Source organism: Rousettus aegyptiacus, unplaced genomic scaffold, assembly GCF_014176215.1.
Source record: "Rousettus aegyptiacus isolate mRouAeg1 unplaced genomic scaffold, mRouAeg1.p scaffold_m13_p_3, whole genome shotgun sequence".
NCBI classification, from domain to species: domain Eukaryota; kingdom Metazoa; phylum Chordata; class Mammalia; order Chiroptera; family Pteropodidae; genus Rousettus; species Rousettus aegyptiacus.
Genome location: NW_023416306.1, coordinates 152,902,949 through 152,917,604, shown reverse-complemented (window position 1 = coordinate 152,917,604; position 14,656 = coordinate 152,902,949). Strand labels below are relative to the sequence as shown.

The 14,656-nt window shown below is 35.2% G+C and overlaps 1 protein-coding gene across 4 annotated transcripts in view; it reads right to left on the bottom strand.

Moving 5' to 3' along the window:
* Positions 1–14,656, bottom strand: part of YLPM1 (YLP motif containing 1) — a 57,412-nt gene that overhangs the window by 32,995 nt on the left and 9,761 nt on the right. For all 4 annotated transcript variants that reach the window (XR_001595542.2, XR_001595541.2, XM_036238417.1 and 1 more), the window contains exons 2-4: positions 13,394–13,621; positions 12,282–12,461; positions 10,546–11,540 (exon numbers count right to left, since the gene is read on the bottom strand). Coding sequence is in view for 2 of the 4 variants with exons in the window: in XM_036238417.1 (XP_036094310.1) it covers positions 10,546–11,540; positions 12,282–12,461; positions 13,394–13,621 (1,403 nt within the window). In the remaining 2 variants the exon portion in view is untranslated. The remainder of the gene's footprint in view (positions 1–10,545; positions 11,541–12,281; positions 12,462–13,393; positions 13,622–14,656) is intronic.

Genomic DNA, 14,656 nt, shown 5'->3' with positions numbered 1-14,656 from the left:
CCCAGACCTTTCAAGAATGAAAGTTTGGATCACCCACCACGCATAGAACCAGGACCAGGAGAGGTGCTTGCTAAGATAAAGGGAATATGGAAAGGGTAGTGAAAGAAGGTAATTATAAAAGTCTGTGATTCCATGACCAGCTGCAGAAGGACTGTGACAGTTATGAGCATTTCTTTCTTAATTTGATATTATATGCTGAAATATATACATATGTATTAGTCAAATATTTTTGGTTGATTTTTCTTCCTTATCATCTAACATATTAGGTTAATATAAGTTAATATCTCAAATTTTAAGTTACAGAATATCAAAGAGGGAGTATGAACCAACTAGAAGAATGAAGACATCCCCAAAGACAAAAAAGGGATTTTATATCCTTTTCTGGAGAAGGGGTTAGAATGTTTGGCGCAAAAATCTCCCTTGTGACCCACCCTAACCAGGAAAAGTTTAAAGGGAACTCTGGGAAATGTACTTCAGCCTAGGCAAGTCGACACTTCATAGAGCCATCACAAGTAATTTAAAAATATACAAATCCAGAAAGGGGGCAACCAGCAGATGAGAATTTTGTTTATAAATTCTGAAAGACAAACACGAGTGGTAACATTTGGAGCAGTTAAGAAGCTGCAGTTTAGAGGGCTGGTAGCAGAAACTGACAGAATCAAAACGAAGCTGGTTGTTCGCAGAACTCAGACAAGGTTAGGATTCTTTTATACCAGGGATATTGGGGAAGGATAAGAGTAAGACTTGAGGCCAAAAAGAGGTAAATTAAAATCCATATTCAGAACCATCAACCAGCCTTTCCCTAAGCTGAATCTCTCTAAATTCTTGAACTTGAGGGTCTCCTAGCATGAGCAGTTTTTTCCACTATCACCTAAAGCAAGCTCCTTCTCTCACCAGATACCAGCGTCTCCCACTCTTAAATATAAATGGACAACCAAGGATCACTAGTATTTGAGGAATGTCACCAAAATGAAAGAAAGAAACCAAAGATAAAGAGGACACGAATCTGGAGAAAACAGAGATAATTTAAAAAAAGAGAGAAAAAAAACTTAAAAAGAAAAAAACACCACAAACTAGTATCTTCAGAAAGGTTCATAAAAATACTATCTATACCTACAAATCAAGCATAATTTGCTATATATAAAAAAGCATCAGAATCAGAAGAACTGTAAAAATTTTTTTAATTCCCAAAAAATGCAATAAAATGATTAAAAGTATCTCAGAAAGTACAACAAAAAGAGAAATGATAAATACAATTAATCCAATAGGTCCAAAATCCTACTAAAGAGTTGTTCCAGAAAAACAGAAAACAAAAAATTAAAGAAGAAATAGCACAAAAAAATTTCCCAGAGTTAAGAGACTAATCTCAAACAGAAAGGGCCCAGCTCACTCAGTATCCAGTACAACAAAACTAAAAGCAAACAAACAAACAGAAACCATTATGAAATTTTAGAATACCAGGAACAAAAAATTGTTTCTGGCAATAGGGAGAAGTCACCTAAAAAGGAAAAGAATTGGAACAGCACAACAACTACACTAGGTGACAGAAGAAAATACAACGATGACCTAAAACCTTGAGGGATAATTATGTTCAACTTCAAATTCTCTGTCCAAATATTAATCAAGTGTGAGGTTAGAATAAAGACATTCACAGATATGCAAGGACTCAGAAAATTTACCTGCGACCCACAATTTCTTAGTAAGTTACATGAGCATGCACTCCATGTAAAGGAGGCACTAAGGGGAAGCTATGAGATTCAATAAACAGTGTATCCGAATCCAAGAGGACAGTCAAGGGAAATGCTGGAGCAACAGCCATATGGCAAATCTTGAGAGCAACCAAGCAACCAAGCAACCAATCAGCCAACTAGATCAGGAAAAAGCAAGAGGATAGATGCATGCATTTGGGAGAGAGATCTCAAGAGAAAGAGAGAGAATGCTTTTGGGACTGCGGTTGAAGGATTATTTTCAAGTTTTGGCAAGACAAAACACAACTGGAAATTCTGAAAAAAGTTATTACACTAGAGAAAATGTAATAATAGTACACTGCTTACCTCCACAGTGTACTGATTTATCAAACACTGTTTACTGATTTGGCAAAATATAGTGATATAAATATATTGGGTAGATGGGGTTAGAGAGTTGTGTAAGAACTAAACCTTTATCAGAACAGGAAGTATATATATATACTATCTAAAAAGTATAAGTCAAGAAAGTAGCTCTATATTCTTTAGTGATATGAAGAAATGGCTGAAGAATTAAAAAATGTCATTAGGAAACACATCTAGGGTGCTTTGGGGCAGTGGACAGCTGTTTTTCTTAACTACGTGTTATGTATAGCTTTATAAAAATGTAAAATTTATTTTAATGGCACTGAGAGAGGATTATTTCTAACCAGGAGAAAGGTTTCTTCTGAGACTGTAAGAAGATCATGGTAAGGTAAAAGTAAGGGTGAGAAGTGAGTTTTACTGGGTCTGAAAGATTTGATTTTCTCTGTGAGGCAGGATGCTAAACTAAGTTAAAGCTATAAAGCGAAATAAAAATGTTTGCCGAGACAGAGAAAGAAGCAGTAGGGTAGATGGTCTATGCAAATAGTGAAGGCTTGGCACAGCTATTGTTGGGCAAAGGGAAAAGGAACTGACCAGAGACTGGTCAAAGAATACAATGCAATGCTAAGGATGGAGACCACACATTTATAAAGAAAGATGTATGCTGTTTCAGAGCTTGTGATGGTTTGGTTCCTTTTTTTTAAGTTACATTTATTAATTCAAAGTGCCTGGAATAACTTCTTAGATCATTAAAGTTGCATAAAATAATTTATTTGCTTTGTATTCAATTCAGCGATTGTTAGCTCATGTAAGTGATAAGACTGTCCTCCACAATGTACAAGAGTCAGGAAGAATCTTTGGCAACATGTTATCTAGTATTATAAACAAACTCTGAATATGAATGAACTGCCTTCCTAAATTATGAATGCCTTGAGAATTTCCTCCATAACTGAGACATTTTGGCATGAGCAGTATTTATTGAACACCTACTGTCAGGTACTGGGTTAGTGCTAGAAACAAACTAACACCTAACCTCAGGGAGTTCACAGTCCATAGGAAGAGTGAGACAAGTAAATCAACAATTAGAACTAAATCTCATAAATATGGGACATGTTGGTCTTGCTCACCAAGGTAACAACCCCAATGTCTGACTCACTGAAGGATCTCAACATGTAATTACTGAAGTGCCATCCCAGGGACAGGAAAAATAGGAATTAGGAAAGCAAAAACTGACAGGAAAGGGGTTCCAGATAAAGAGAAGAACACGTGTAAAGGCCAGAGGAAAGGATAAGGAAACAGGAACATTAAAACGTGTGTAGATAAGAAGGAAGAAGAAAACATGCGGGAAACGTTCTGCAAGCCTCATGCCTGCACATATAATATATAATATAACATTTGCCATGAAAGGATAGGGTGCTTTGCTTTCAGATTAAATTGCTGATCAACAGCCAAGGGTCATCATTTTATTTTTATTTTGGGGAACAGAAAATGTTAAACCAATTGAAACATACCTTCAACACTACATATCAATGGCAATTATTTATCATTACTGCACTTTCAAATTTTCAAAGTTCAAAGATTTACGAAATCTTAAGACTATCAAAATAGTTTTGATTTATAAAAGTAAAGAATTTTTAGGCTTTTGGAATAAATATATTAAGAGATACTCGTTAAAAATATGTACAAAATAAGCAATCAATACAATAAAATATAACTGTTTTAACATAAAAGCATGTATTTGAAATAAACATAGAATATATTCACTAAATACAATCACATAAAAAACACATGCATTGTACATTGGTTAGATGAAAAGAAAAACAAATATTTGGTGTTTATATGTTCAGAAAAGTTTTGTTTATACAGTATTTCATAAACATCTAAAAAATAAAAACTAGAACTAGGTATGAAACCATTAGAATTAGATATAAAGACTCCAAATTTTTATATAAAAAATACTCCAAATTGAGTACAAAGACTTAAGAAGTACACAGAAATACAAATTCCCTTAAACAAGGTATTATCTGATTATCACAATGTTTACATAAACATACTCAAATCGACAGACCATGGGCATTCTGAGATATTAAATTCTGGAATCAAATTCTTTCCCTTTTGGTTTTCATGTGAAATAATGTCTATTTTCTAATATGTATAACCAAGATCCTAAAATTAAAATTCCCAAAGAGAAGTAAACACCATAAACAGGAACAACCATGACAAATGGAAGTGTGAAGAAAAACTAGCGTTCGTAGTCCCTTGCTAATCTTAGCTATAGAATGGAAGAAATCCACAATTCCAATCCTAAAACCAATCAATCGAAAAGTAAATGGGACCAATCAGAAGCCTTGATGTAACAGAGATGTCAATTCTTTCTCAAAATGATCAGTAGATTCTATTTAATGCTCATCGAACTTCTAGCAGGTTTTTAAAATTGACAAGCTGATTCTAAGAGTCATATGGGAAATAGAAAGGACCAAGAATTGTCAAGACAATCTGGAACAGGGGTCAGCAAACTACGACCCATGGGCCAAATCCAGTTAAGAATGACTTTTTTACATTTTTAAAAGTTAAAAAAAAAAAATAGAAAAGGAAGAAAAATATTTGACAGAGACAAAACATGACCCACAAAGCCTAAAAATAGTTATCATACTGTCCTTCACAGAAACTCTGCCAACTTCTAATCTATAAACACAGAATTGGAGGACTTACACTAAGAGATATCAAGATTTATTATAAAGCTACAATAATTAAAAGTGTGACACTGGTGCAAGGATAGACAAATAAACCAAAGGAATAGAGTCCAGAAACAAATCCACACACAGAGACACTTGACTTATGATGAAGACGACACTGTGAAGTAGTAAGGAAACGGTGACTTTTTCAATAAATGGTACTGGAGTCAACTGGATAGCCATATGGAAAATAATGAATCTTGACCCCTACCTGATATCACATCAACAACAAAAAGCAATTCTACATAGTTTATTGATTAAAAAAAAAAAAAGATAAAACAATAAAAGAAGATAAAACAGGATGTTTTATGGCTTTGGCGTATCTAAAGATTTCATAAATAGGACACAAAAGAACAGTAATCATAAAGGAAAAGATCAATAAATAGGACTACTAGATTAAAATTAAGATTTTTCTATTAATCGAATGACATCATTAGTCTTTGGGGTTCATCAGGATTCACTTAATCCAGGTAGTTTTTGAGTTTTTTTTTTTTTTTTAACAGTTCTATTTGCAAGGATTGATATTTCATGACTTTTTTCCCACAGACCTTCCCAAGAACAAAAAGAAAATTTCCTTTTTAAAACTTGCATTTTCTTGCAGCTATCATATGGCTCCACTGGACCATTTTGCAAATCTAAGATACATTAGAAGATCTTACACGTTTTTTTCCCTATATCTTGAAACATTTTGCAATTTCCCTATCCTAAAATTCATTATTACTCAACATTACTTATCAATTTCCCCCAACTATGCCAAAGAAGATTAAAATACAAAGACACAAAAGAATGACAGAATTGCCTAGAAGGATGAAGCCAAGGTGAAATAAACTGCCGCGCCCATCCGTCACGCAAAATACTGCAGCCCGCTTTTAGGCTTCCTTCAGCACAAATGAGAATTCCGAAATTTTCACTTCCTGACTATAATGACAAAGAAAAGTGACAGAGAAAGTTGAACCAAAATTATTAAGTGAACCAAAAGACAGAAACAGCAGTGCTCGATGTTCTAATAAAGATGTGAAATTTATCATATAGGTAAAATCTCCAACTATGAGTCCTCAGATGACAGTATTCTCAAATTCAAGATTCAATGAGTAAACAAAATCTCTCTTCAAACAGAAAGAAAATGTACTGTCGTCCACTTAATTTTAAATAAGAAGGAATTCACCGCATAATATTTTGTGGCAAGAACTTGGATCATTCTGCTTTGCTAAAAGAATATGACAGAATTATTTCATCTTTTACGATGTTTAAGTGCTAAAATTCACTTGACACAAAGAGTTTTTGAAATTTTTTATTAGAATTTGTTTTGTTTTTCAATATCCCTTTCTTTTTACTTCTGTAAATTTTTTGTAAGATTACTTTATAATTTAAAAAATAAAAAAGGTACATTGGACCTAGATGGTAAATGGTGAAGACTGCTTTTCTGTTAAACTAAAAAAGTGATGCAGAGTGAGATACAGCCAAGACAATCGAGACATATCCTGGACAAAAACTGATATCTAGTGTATATAAGGAACTATAAATTAAAAAAAAAAAAAAACCCAAAAACAAAAAAAAACAAACCCGTAACCTAAGTAGAAAAATGGAGAAAAGATTTGAATCAGCATTTCATGAAAGATGAAATCCAATGGAACAATAATCAAATGAAATCAACCTCATTCATCATCAGGGAAATATAAATTAAAGCTGTATTACAAAATCACTAAACATCCACCAAAACAACTAAAATTTAAAAGTTTAACAATACTGAGTGTTGGTGAGGATGCAAAAAAAAAAAAAAAAAAACCTAGAACACAGAAACACTATTTGTGAGAGTATACACTGCAACCACTTTGGAAAACTGACAAGATCAAACCAGATCATATACATACCCATGATCAAGCAATTCTGATCCTTGGTATATATGTAAACAAAATTAAATACCCATATATATGCACACACAGACATGTGTATATGCATCTAAAGGGACACATATAGCACCAAAAGACACACAGCAGTGTTTTTTATAATAACCAAAAAGCTTAAATGACCATCAATATTAAAATGGAGAAACACATTGTGGTACATTCATACAATAAAATCTTATATAGGAATGAGAATGAACAAACTACAGTTACACACAACATGAATGAATCCCACGATAATATGTCAAATGAAAGATGCTGAACTCAAAAGAGTACATACAGTATGATTCCATTTATATAAAGTTGAAAAATAGGCAAAACAATCTAGTATAAAAAATCAGTATAGTGCTTATCTTTGGAATGATGGGAAAATGGGAAGGGACATGAGGGGGACTTCTCAGACACTAGTAATTTCTATTCCTTGATAACATGGGTGTGTCTACCAATTTACTAAGCTGTACACTTATGATTGTGTACATCTCTATATGTTACCCTTTAATAAGTTTGTTTTATTATTGAAAACTAAAGGTCCAGGGAAACCAGTATCCACTGACATGACAGTTTTTTTGGAGCAGTGGAAGTCTTCTAGAAGACATGAGTCCAAAGATACACATACATACATATATACAGTTTCAAAACAGCTACCCTGGATGCTCAACAATATGGTATGCTATTTACACATGATGCAGTTATACCATTTGACTTTTTAGAAACCTTCAGTTTTTAGAAAGCAGCCTAAATCTGGATCTTGCAAAAACTCAACGTACTTTACAGTTCTTTTAATTTTAATAGTGTGTTATTGGTAAATCGGTTAACTGTGTTCTCAATTCTTGTTTTTCTACCCAGCTCTGTTTAAAATAAAACAAAATAAGAGTGGCTTACCATACCAATTATGTGTTTATAGCAAACTCTGAACTCAATTAATAAAGGAAATTCACAAATTTCCTTAACTGTGCAGATTATTCTTACCTCAGTCTCTCACTCACTAACCAGATTGCCACTGATATTTTCTTACCTAGTTACACATGAGAAAAAAACAACTATTCCTGGTCAATAGTTACAAACTATAAATGAGCGAAATGAGCAAAAGTAGATGGGTGATAGAAATGGCAAAGACATAAGCTAGATTGGAGAAAGGCTTTTAAAACAAGGTCGATGATGTGAGCAGGAGCCAATTTAATGACAAAAATAAAAAAGCCATCTTTATCAAATTTTCAGGTGAGAAAGCTGGGGAGGGATAGCTCATACTTAAAAACAATATAATCAACACTCATCAAGATTTCAGTAGATGAGAACGTTGGCCCAAACCTAACTAGATGAAATGTAAAGATAAAATCTCAGAAAAATAAAAGCAAAATAAAATAGAAAGCAACTGTACCAGTTCAGAATGAAAGAGAACTGGCCTAATAACAGCTCATGTGAAAAAGACCTGGGAAGCCAAACTGATGTTAAGCTCACCATGAGTCAATACTGTGGGAGTGCTGACCGAAAGAAGGTAATTTATTCAGCTACACAAGTATATTATTTATAATCAAGTTGGTAACAGGTCTATGGTCCTCTGCCTCTGAAGTAAGTGTTTATGCTCAAGGAGACTGACGAACCAAAGGCTCTTCAAGGGACAGTGAACAATATAGCAGGAGGAGGCTAGAAGGAATGTTAGTGTGAAAAGAAAAGAATCTGAGTTTGTGTGATAGCAGAACAGATTGGGTAAGGCAAGACTGAGGAGACAAGAGAGTGATCTTGAAATAACTGCAAGAACATACCGGAGTGACAGGATAATTTATTACGTGTTATACCACAGAGGCAGATATAGAATCCACAAGTAGATGTTATAGTTACATACCTAGGGTCAATGTAAGAAATAAACTTTCTAGAAAACTGTCAGTGTCCAAGCAGAGTTTATCAAATGCCTGTCACAGGAAATACAACGAACTTATAAGTAGATAAGGCGGCCTTGGATTCCAATGCCATCTCAACCATTCACTAGCTATATCATTTGGGGCTATTTATTTATAACCTCTCCAAAGCTCTGCTTCTCCTAGATCATGAGATCACTAAGAGGAATAAATAAGGTAATATATGTAACATGACAAACTAAAATGCAACACAAATATAAGTTGCTGTAGAGGGGATATTGCCTTAGATAACTGCTAAGATTCTTCCAGCACTGAAGTTATTAACTATACCTTCAGGCAAGAAAAAACTTAAAATAGGTCCTAAATTTACAAAGTCAAGATTTGGTAGGCAAAAGAGAGAAACATTAATATGATAGAAAATACGAGGTGTTAAAAATGTACTTCTCTGATAGCAAATTAGTCACTAGATCTGAAAGGCAATGCTCAATCCAGGAGCTAAGAAGGAATTCAAATCAAGAAGATACACATACCAGATAAAAAAAGGCTACAAAAGTATTTGTAATCACTTTACAGTAGGAATATCATTGAATAATGGCATTAAATACAGTACTTAACTAATACTTTGCTCTGAGGACCCTCTGGACTCAGCTCCTGTTGGGTATAGACTCAGACTCTACTCTCCCAGAGACATGATCATGAGCAAGTTACCGACCCAATCCCTTCAGCCCCAGTTGTAAAGGGTAAATGTAGGGTATGAATCCACCAAATTTACAGTTCTTGAGAAGACTCCATGAAAGAATGTATGGAAAACCTCTGGCAAGGCTTCTAGTGCCCAAAGGAATTCATGTTAATTGCCTCTAATTAGCTTTGGTTTTGGATGGAGTTTTGTGCCATATTGTTTTCAGAATTATAAACTTGGGGAGCAAATAAAAGATATATTTTGTTCTCAAATGTTGAAATCAGATTTAAATTTAAAATGATAATGTAGATTCACTGACACTAAGAGGAAAACTAACCAATGTACTGATAAGTAGAAAAAGCAAGTTGTAAGACTTTTACTTAATGAAATCCCATTTTAATGATATTTAAAAAATTATTATATCCAAATAATAATCTCCAGTGGAATTAGGTGACTTTTACTTTTTTCAATATTTTTTGTGCTGTCTAAATTTTATATAAGAAGTATGTATTTCTATTAAAATCTCCAATTGGAAAAAAATCTGATTAAAATGATTTTCTGTAGGAAAATTACCATTTAGGTCAACTTAGGGAGAAAAATATACTTTTATAAACTTAGAAAAATGAATTTATCACTTTTTAAATGGTACACAAAAAACTTAGAAACTAATAGTAAATTTTTGTGTGCATTTCTCAATAAAAATGTGGTTTAGACAAAAGAAAAACGTCCCCCAAATTGAGGAATATATAAAGGATATAAGTTCTGTTATATTCACTGCAGTAAACACAGAGCAGGAACTTTAAATAAATATTTGCTGAATAAATGGAGAAAACAAAAGTCCTATTTACTCTTACACTAAATTTCATTGCCTTATTTCACTAGAACATTGGCTTATTCATCTTGATCTCCAATGGTTAGCATATTATCTAACAAAGAGAAGCTATCAATTCAGCTACTTGTCAAATAAACAGAAAGCAAGAATGATAAATTTAATAAATGTTACTTTTAAAGCTGAAAAGTCAATAAGAAATTGATACGCATTACTCTAAAACATTACATTCATCCTGCACTATAATCTCTGCATACAGAATAAAAGCAGTGACATCAAAGAAATGGGGGTATGTTTACCATTTCTAGATTGCATTATGCCTATCTAACAAGTGAACAATACTAACATTAATTGTAAACCAGGAATGTATATAGATTAAAAGTACAAAGAAAATACAAAAATTGTATAAATGAGGCTCTTTATACTATCAAGGCCTATTTAGCCTAAATCAACAAAAACACTAAACTTAAAAAAAAAAAAAGAGGCAGACCTACCTTGGCCCTTTTTGACCTTCCATGTAACTGCTTCTAGGAGGATCTGGAAGCAGTCCACCTGGCCTCACTGGCATGTCCTTGACTGCAGTGATTGGCTGAGATGGAGCAGCAGAAGACTCCCCAAGTCCTTGCTCAGATGAGAACACACTGTATGGCAGAGTAGACTTGCTCAAAGGAGCTTTAGAATTCCCTTGTTCTGATGGGCCAATAGCTGATTGCAAGGGAGGACGGTAAGTTGAGGGTGGGGCTGCACCAAAAGACACAGGAGTGGGAAGTAGTGCTGGTCTAGGTTTCTCCGGAATTTGTGAACTCTGAGAACCGGAGACTGGTGGAACTGGGGCTCCTGTTAACTGAGGAGGTATCCCTTGTGGAACCCCAGGGGGAGGTATTCCTGGAGGAGGTGTGGCTGAAGACAATGGCGGGAGGGGCATGACAGGTGGAGGTGCCGTTGAAGAAAGAGATGGTGGGGGAAGAACTGGTGGTGGCCCTACAGAAGAGAGGGAGGGCGGGGGAAGACCTGGTGGTGGCCCTGTAGAAGACAGAGATGGAGGCATGCCAGGTGGGGGCACGGAGGTCGGTAGAGAAGGTGGCATGACAGGAGGGGGCATACCAGGGGGTGGCACTGAAGTGGGTAGGGCAGGGGGCATCACTGGTGGTGGCAATGATGGAGGTAATACTGGAGGGGGCATTGTTGGTAGAGGTGGAGGCATCTGAGAATATGGAACAAAAGGAGGTGGCATTGACATGTTCCCCATATACTGGTTCTTCATGTTCTGAAACGAATTGACTTTATCCTGGAGATAGGTCTGAGTGGCTTTCATATGTCCCTGCCATGTTTTCCACTGCTTCTCATACTCCTGAAGCTGATCTTTATGAGGATAGGAATGGAGCTGCTCCTCCCACAGCTGAAACTCTCGCTCCCATTCTTGGTAGAGATGTTGAAACTGCTGCTGCTGCATCTCATAATGCCGCAGTTGCATATCTACAGACATGGTCTACAAAATAAAGTGATAAAAATTATTTCAAGACATTCATATAAGTTAAAATATTAATGAATCAATGGCATTTGAAGTCTCAGGAAATTCAAACACTAAAGCTTTGGGAGTGATGATCGTTCTTTCTTCCTTTGACTTATTTATGTTAAATTATCAATTAGTGGAAAAAGCGACCACACACTAAAGCAAATACCTACCTCAGCCATAAGTATTTTTCAAGATTTTAGTATCACTATAGATCATTTTAAGAACTTAAAAAATGATCTATTATTATAGACATATAGATATTAGGTTATACCTCAGATACAAGTATCTAAATCATTTCATCATTTATGGTATATTTGCTTATGTTTTTCCTGGTGGTTGCTTTGATCTTTTTGGTGGATTTTTGCTTATCTGTTACCATAACGGTTTGCAGGCAAAACACAAGTTAACTTGAAGCCATAGGATAAGAATTCCTGGTTCTTAAATTCCTGAACAACAGAACTTTAACATCTGCCAGGGCTGACATGATCAGCAGACTCTATTATTCCTGCCCCTTTCTAAGAGCATTTCACTAATACCATACTTCCCAAGCTCCCAGGTTATGTGACATACCACTACTTGGGCAACCCTTGGGAAACATCTAATTGTCAATATTTGATACCTTTTCTTTTTTCACACTTAAATCTCTTTCAGGAATAATAAGTCCTTTAAATGTCTTGGGGTAACTTCCCATGTGTCAGCTGACAAAACACTTGCCTGTATATGTGGTGGCTGCTGTATAATCTGCTGGTACTGTTGTAGGATCTGTTGTAACTGAGTGTGCTTCTGCATTATTCCCTGATACTGGAAGCCAACTCGATGTTGCTGGTGCTGCTGCCAGTGTGCTGCTGCAGCCTGCAATTGTTTTAACCTGGCATCTTCTTCTGGGTCCTCAGACTAAAGATAAAAGAGGATACATTTTTATTTAAGTCATAACAGCAATCAAATTAATAAAAAACCTGAATATTTTATACTACTTTATAAGTATTGTATTGTATTGTATTGTATTGTATATTGGATTGTATCATAAAGCCCAGAATCCCTGCAAGTCTGGCTGATTGAGAAAAACTACTCCATCTTCAGATACAATATCTAGTTCTATTCGTACTGTAATCACGGATACCAATACAAAGGAGTGTATAAATTCCATAATCTTCACTGGAATAATAATCTCACTGTTCCTAATAGGACAACCATTTCTCCAACAAAGACAACCTATAGTTACTTTCCTTTTCACTCAATGAAAAAATCTTTCTTTTCCACCTTAGTTACTTCACCAATTGAATGCAGTATAATTATTATGATTTAATAAAGTTTCCACATAAGGCTCTTGGGAGAATAATGACCTTTGGACCAATGTGAGAACTTCGATGTGCCCGTCAGTATACTAAGTGGCAAGGATGATCACATTTAATGCTCTAAACCATTTTGCAGATGAGGAAACTGAAGCACAGAATGGTTAACTAACATGCTCAGAGTAACCACCATATGTGGCAATACCTGGACTACAGCCTGGGCAGTTTGACAATAAAAAGTGAAGCTCTCAACTACTGCCCTGTGCTGCCAATATGAAAATACCCTGGCATTCCTTTAGTACTTAGAAACACAATTTATAAAACTGTCTAATTCTTTACTCTCACTTAAACCATGAAAAAAATGTCTTTTCTAAACCAGATAAGGCATATATATGATCGGTTCATAAATGGAATTTTATATGTACTTAAAAAAACACATGAAAATATATATCCGTTCATGACAAAGGTATATATAAATAAGTCATTTTTAAAAAGCTGAATAATTTAATAAACACCAAGTAATTTTATGGTTACCTGGGATTCCTCAGGTGGGAGAGGGGGTGGTACCTCCTCATTAGGAGGTGGTAACGGGGGCTCCTCAGATGGAGAGGGTTCTTGACTGGTGGCAGGTACTGTAACTTCTTTTGCTGGCTTGGGTGCATCCTTTGCTACAACAGGACCCTTTTTATGTCCTGGCAAATGCACTTTTGTCCTCTGCTGCAAACTAAGCAAGTGCTGTCGATACCAGTACTGCTGCTGTTCCTACAAGAGAAACCATTTTTAAGAATTTTACTTGACAATCCTTAGAGCTGCAACTTGATGTTTTACAGAGAGCTACATTTGTGTCTGTGTTCAAGTGTTTATATGTAAGATAAGGCAAAGCTGGACTGAGAAAGGCAAATAAACAAGCAAGATTTTCAATTCCTCCCCCAAATTTATACATTTAAATTAAACCATAGCACACATATTAATTCAACAGACTTTTCTACTTTGAAAACATGTTTTTGGAGGTGAGAGCAGTCTTTTTTGATATACTCACGGCCACTTACTTTTAACTTTTTTAGTTGTTTCAGATTTAGCCACAGGGGTCTTGTAATTAATGAATGTAACCAAATACTCCTACCTATTCACGGTACCTTTTCTCTTTTAAACACCTGTTGTATCATTAGTCTAGTTATACCCAGGTACATACAGCAATCCCCTCTTATTCACAGGAGATAAATTCCAAGACCCCCAGTGGATGCCTGAAACCGTGGATAGTACCAAACCCTATTATGTTATTTTTCCCCCTATACATACATGCCTGTGATTGTTTATAAACTAGGCACAATAAATTAACAACAATAATAATAAAACAAAACCATTATAACAATATACTGTAATAAAAGTTATGTGAATGTGGTTCTCTCTCAAAATATCTTATTGTACTGTACTCACCCATCTTCTTGTGATGATGTGAGATGATAAAATGGCTATGTAATGAGATGAAGTGAGGTGAATGAGATATTATTAAGTAAAATAAGGTTGCCTGAACACAAGTGCTGCAATATCATGACAGGGGATCTGACAATTGAGAAAGCCACTAAGTGACAAATGGCACAGGTAGGATACACACCACAGATATGCTGGACGAAGGGATGAGGGACACTCCAGGCAGGACGGAGCAGGACTGTGTAGGACAGTGCAAAATATCATCATGCCACTCAGAATAGTTATGAGATTTAAAACTTAGAATTATTTCTGGAACTTTCCATTTAATATTTTCAGATTGTGGCTGGTCACAGGTAACCAAATGGC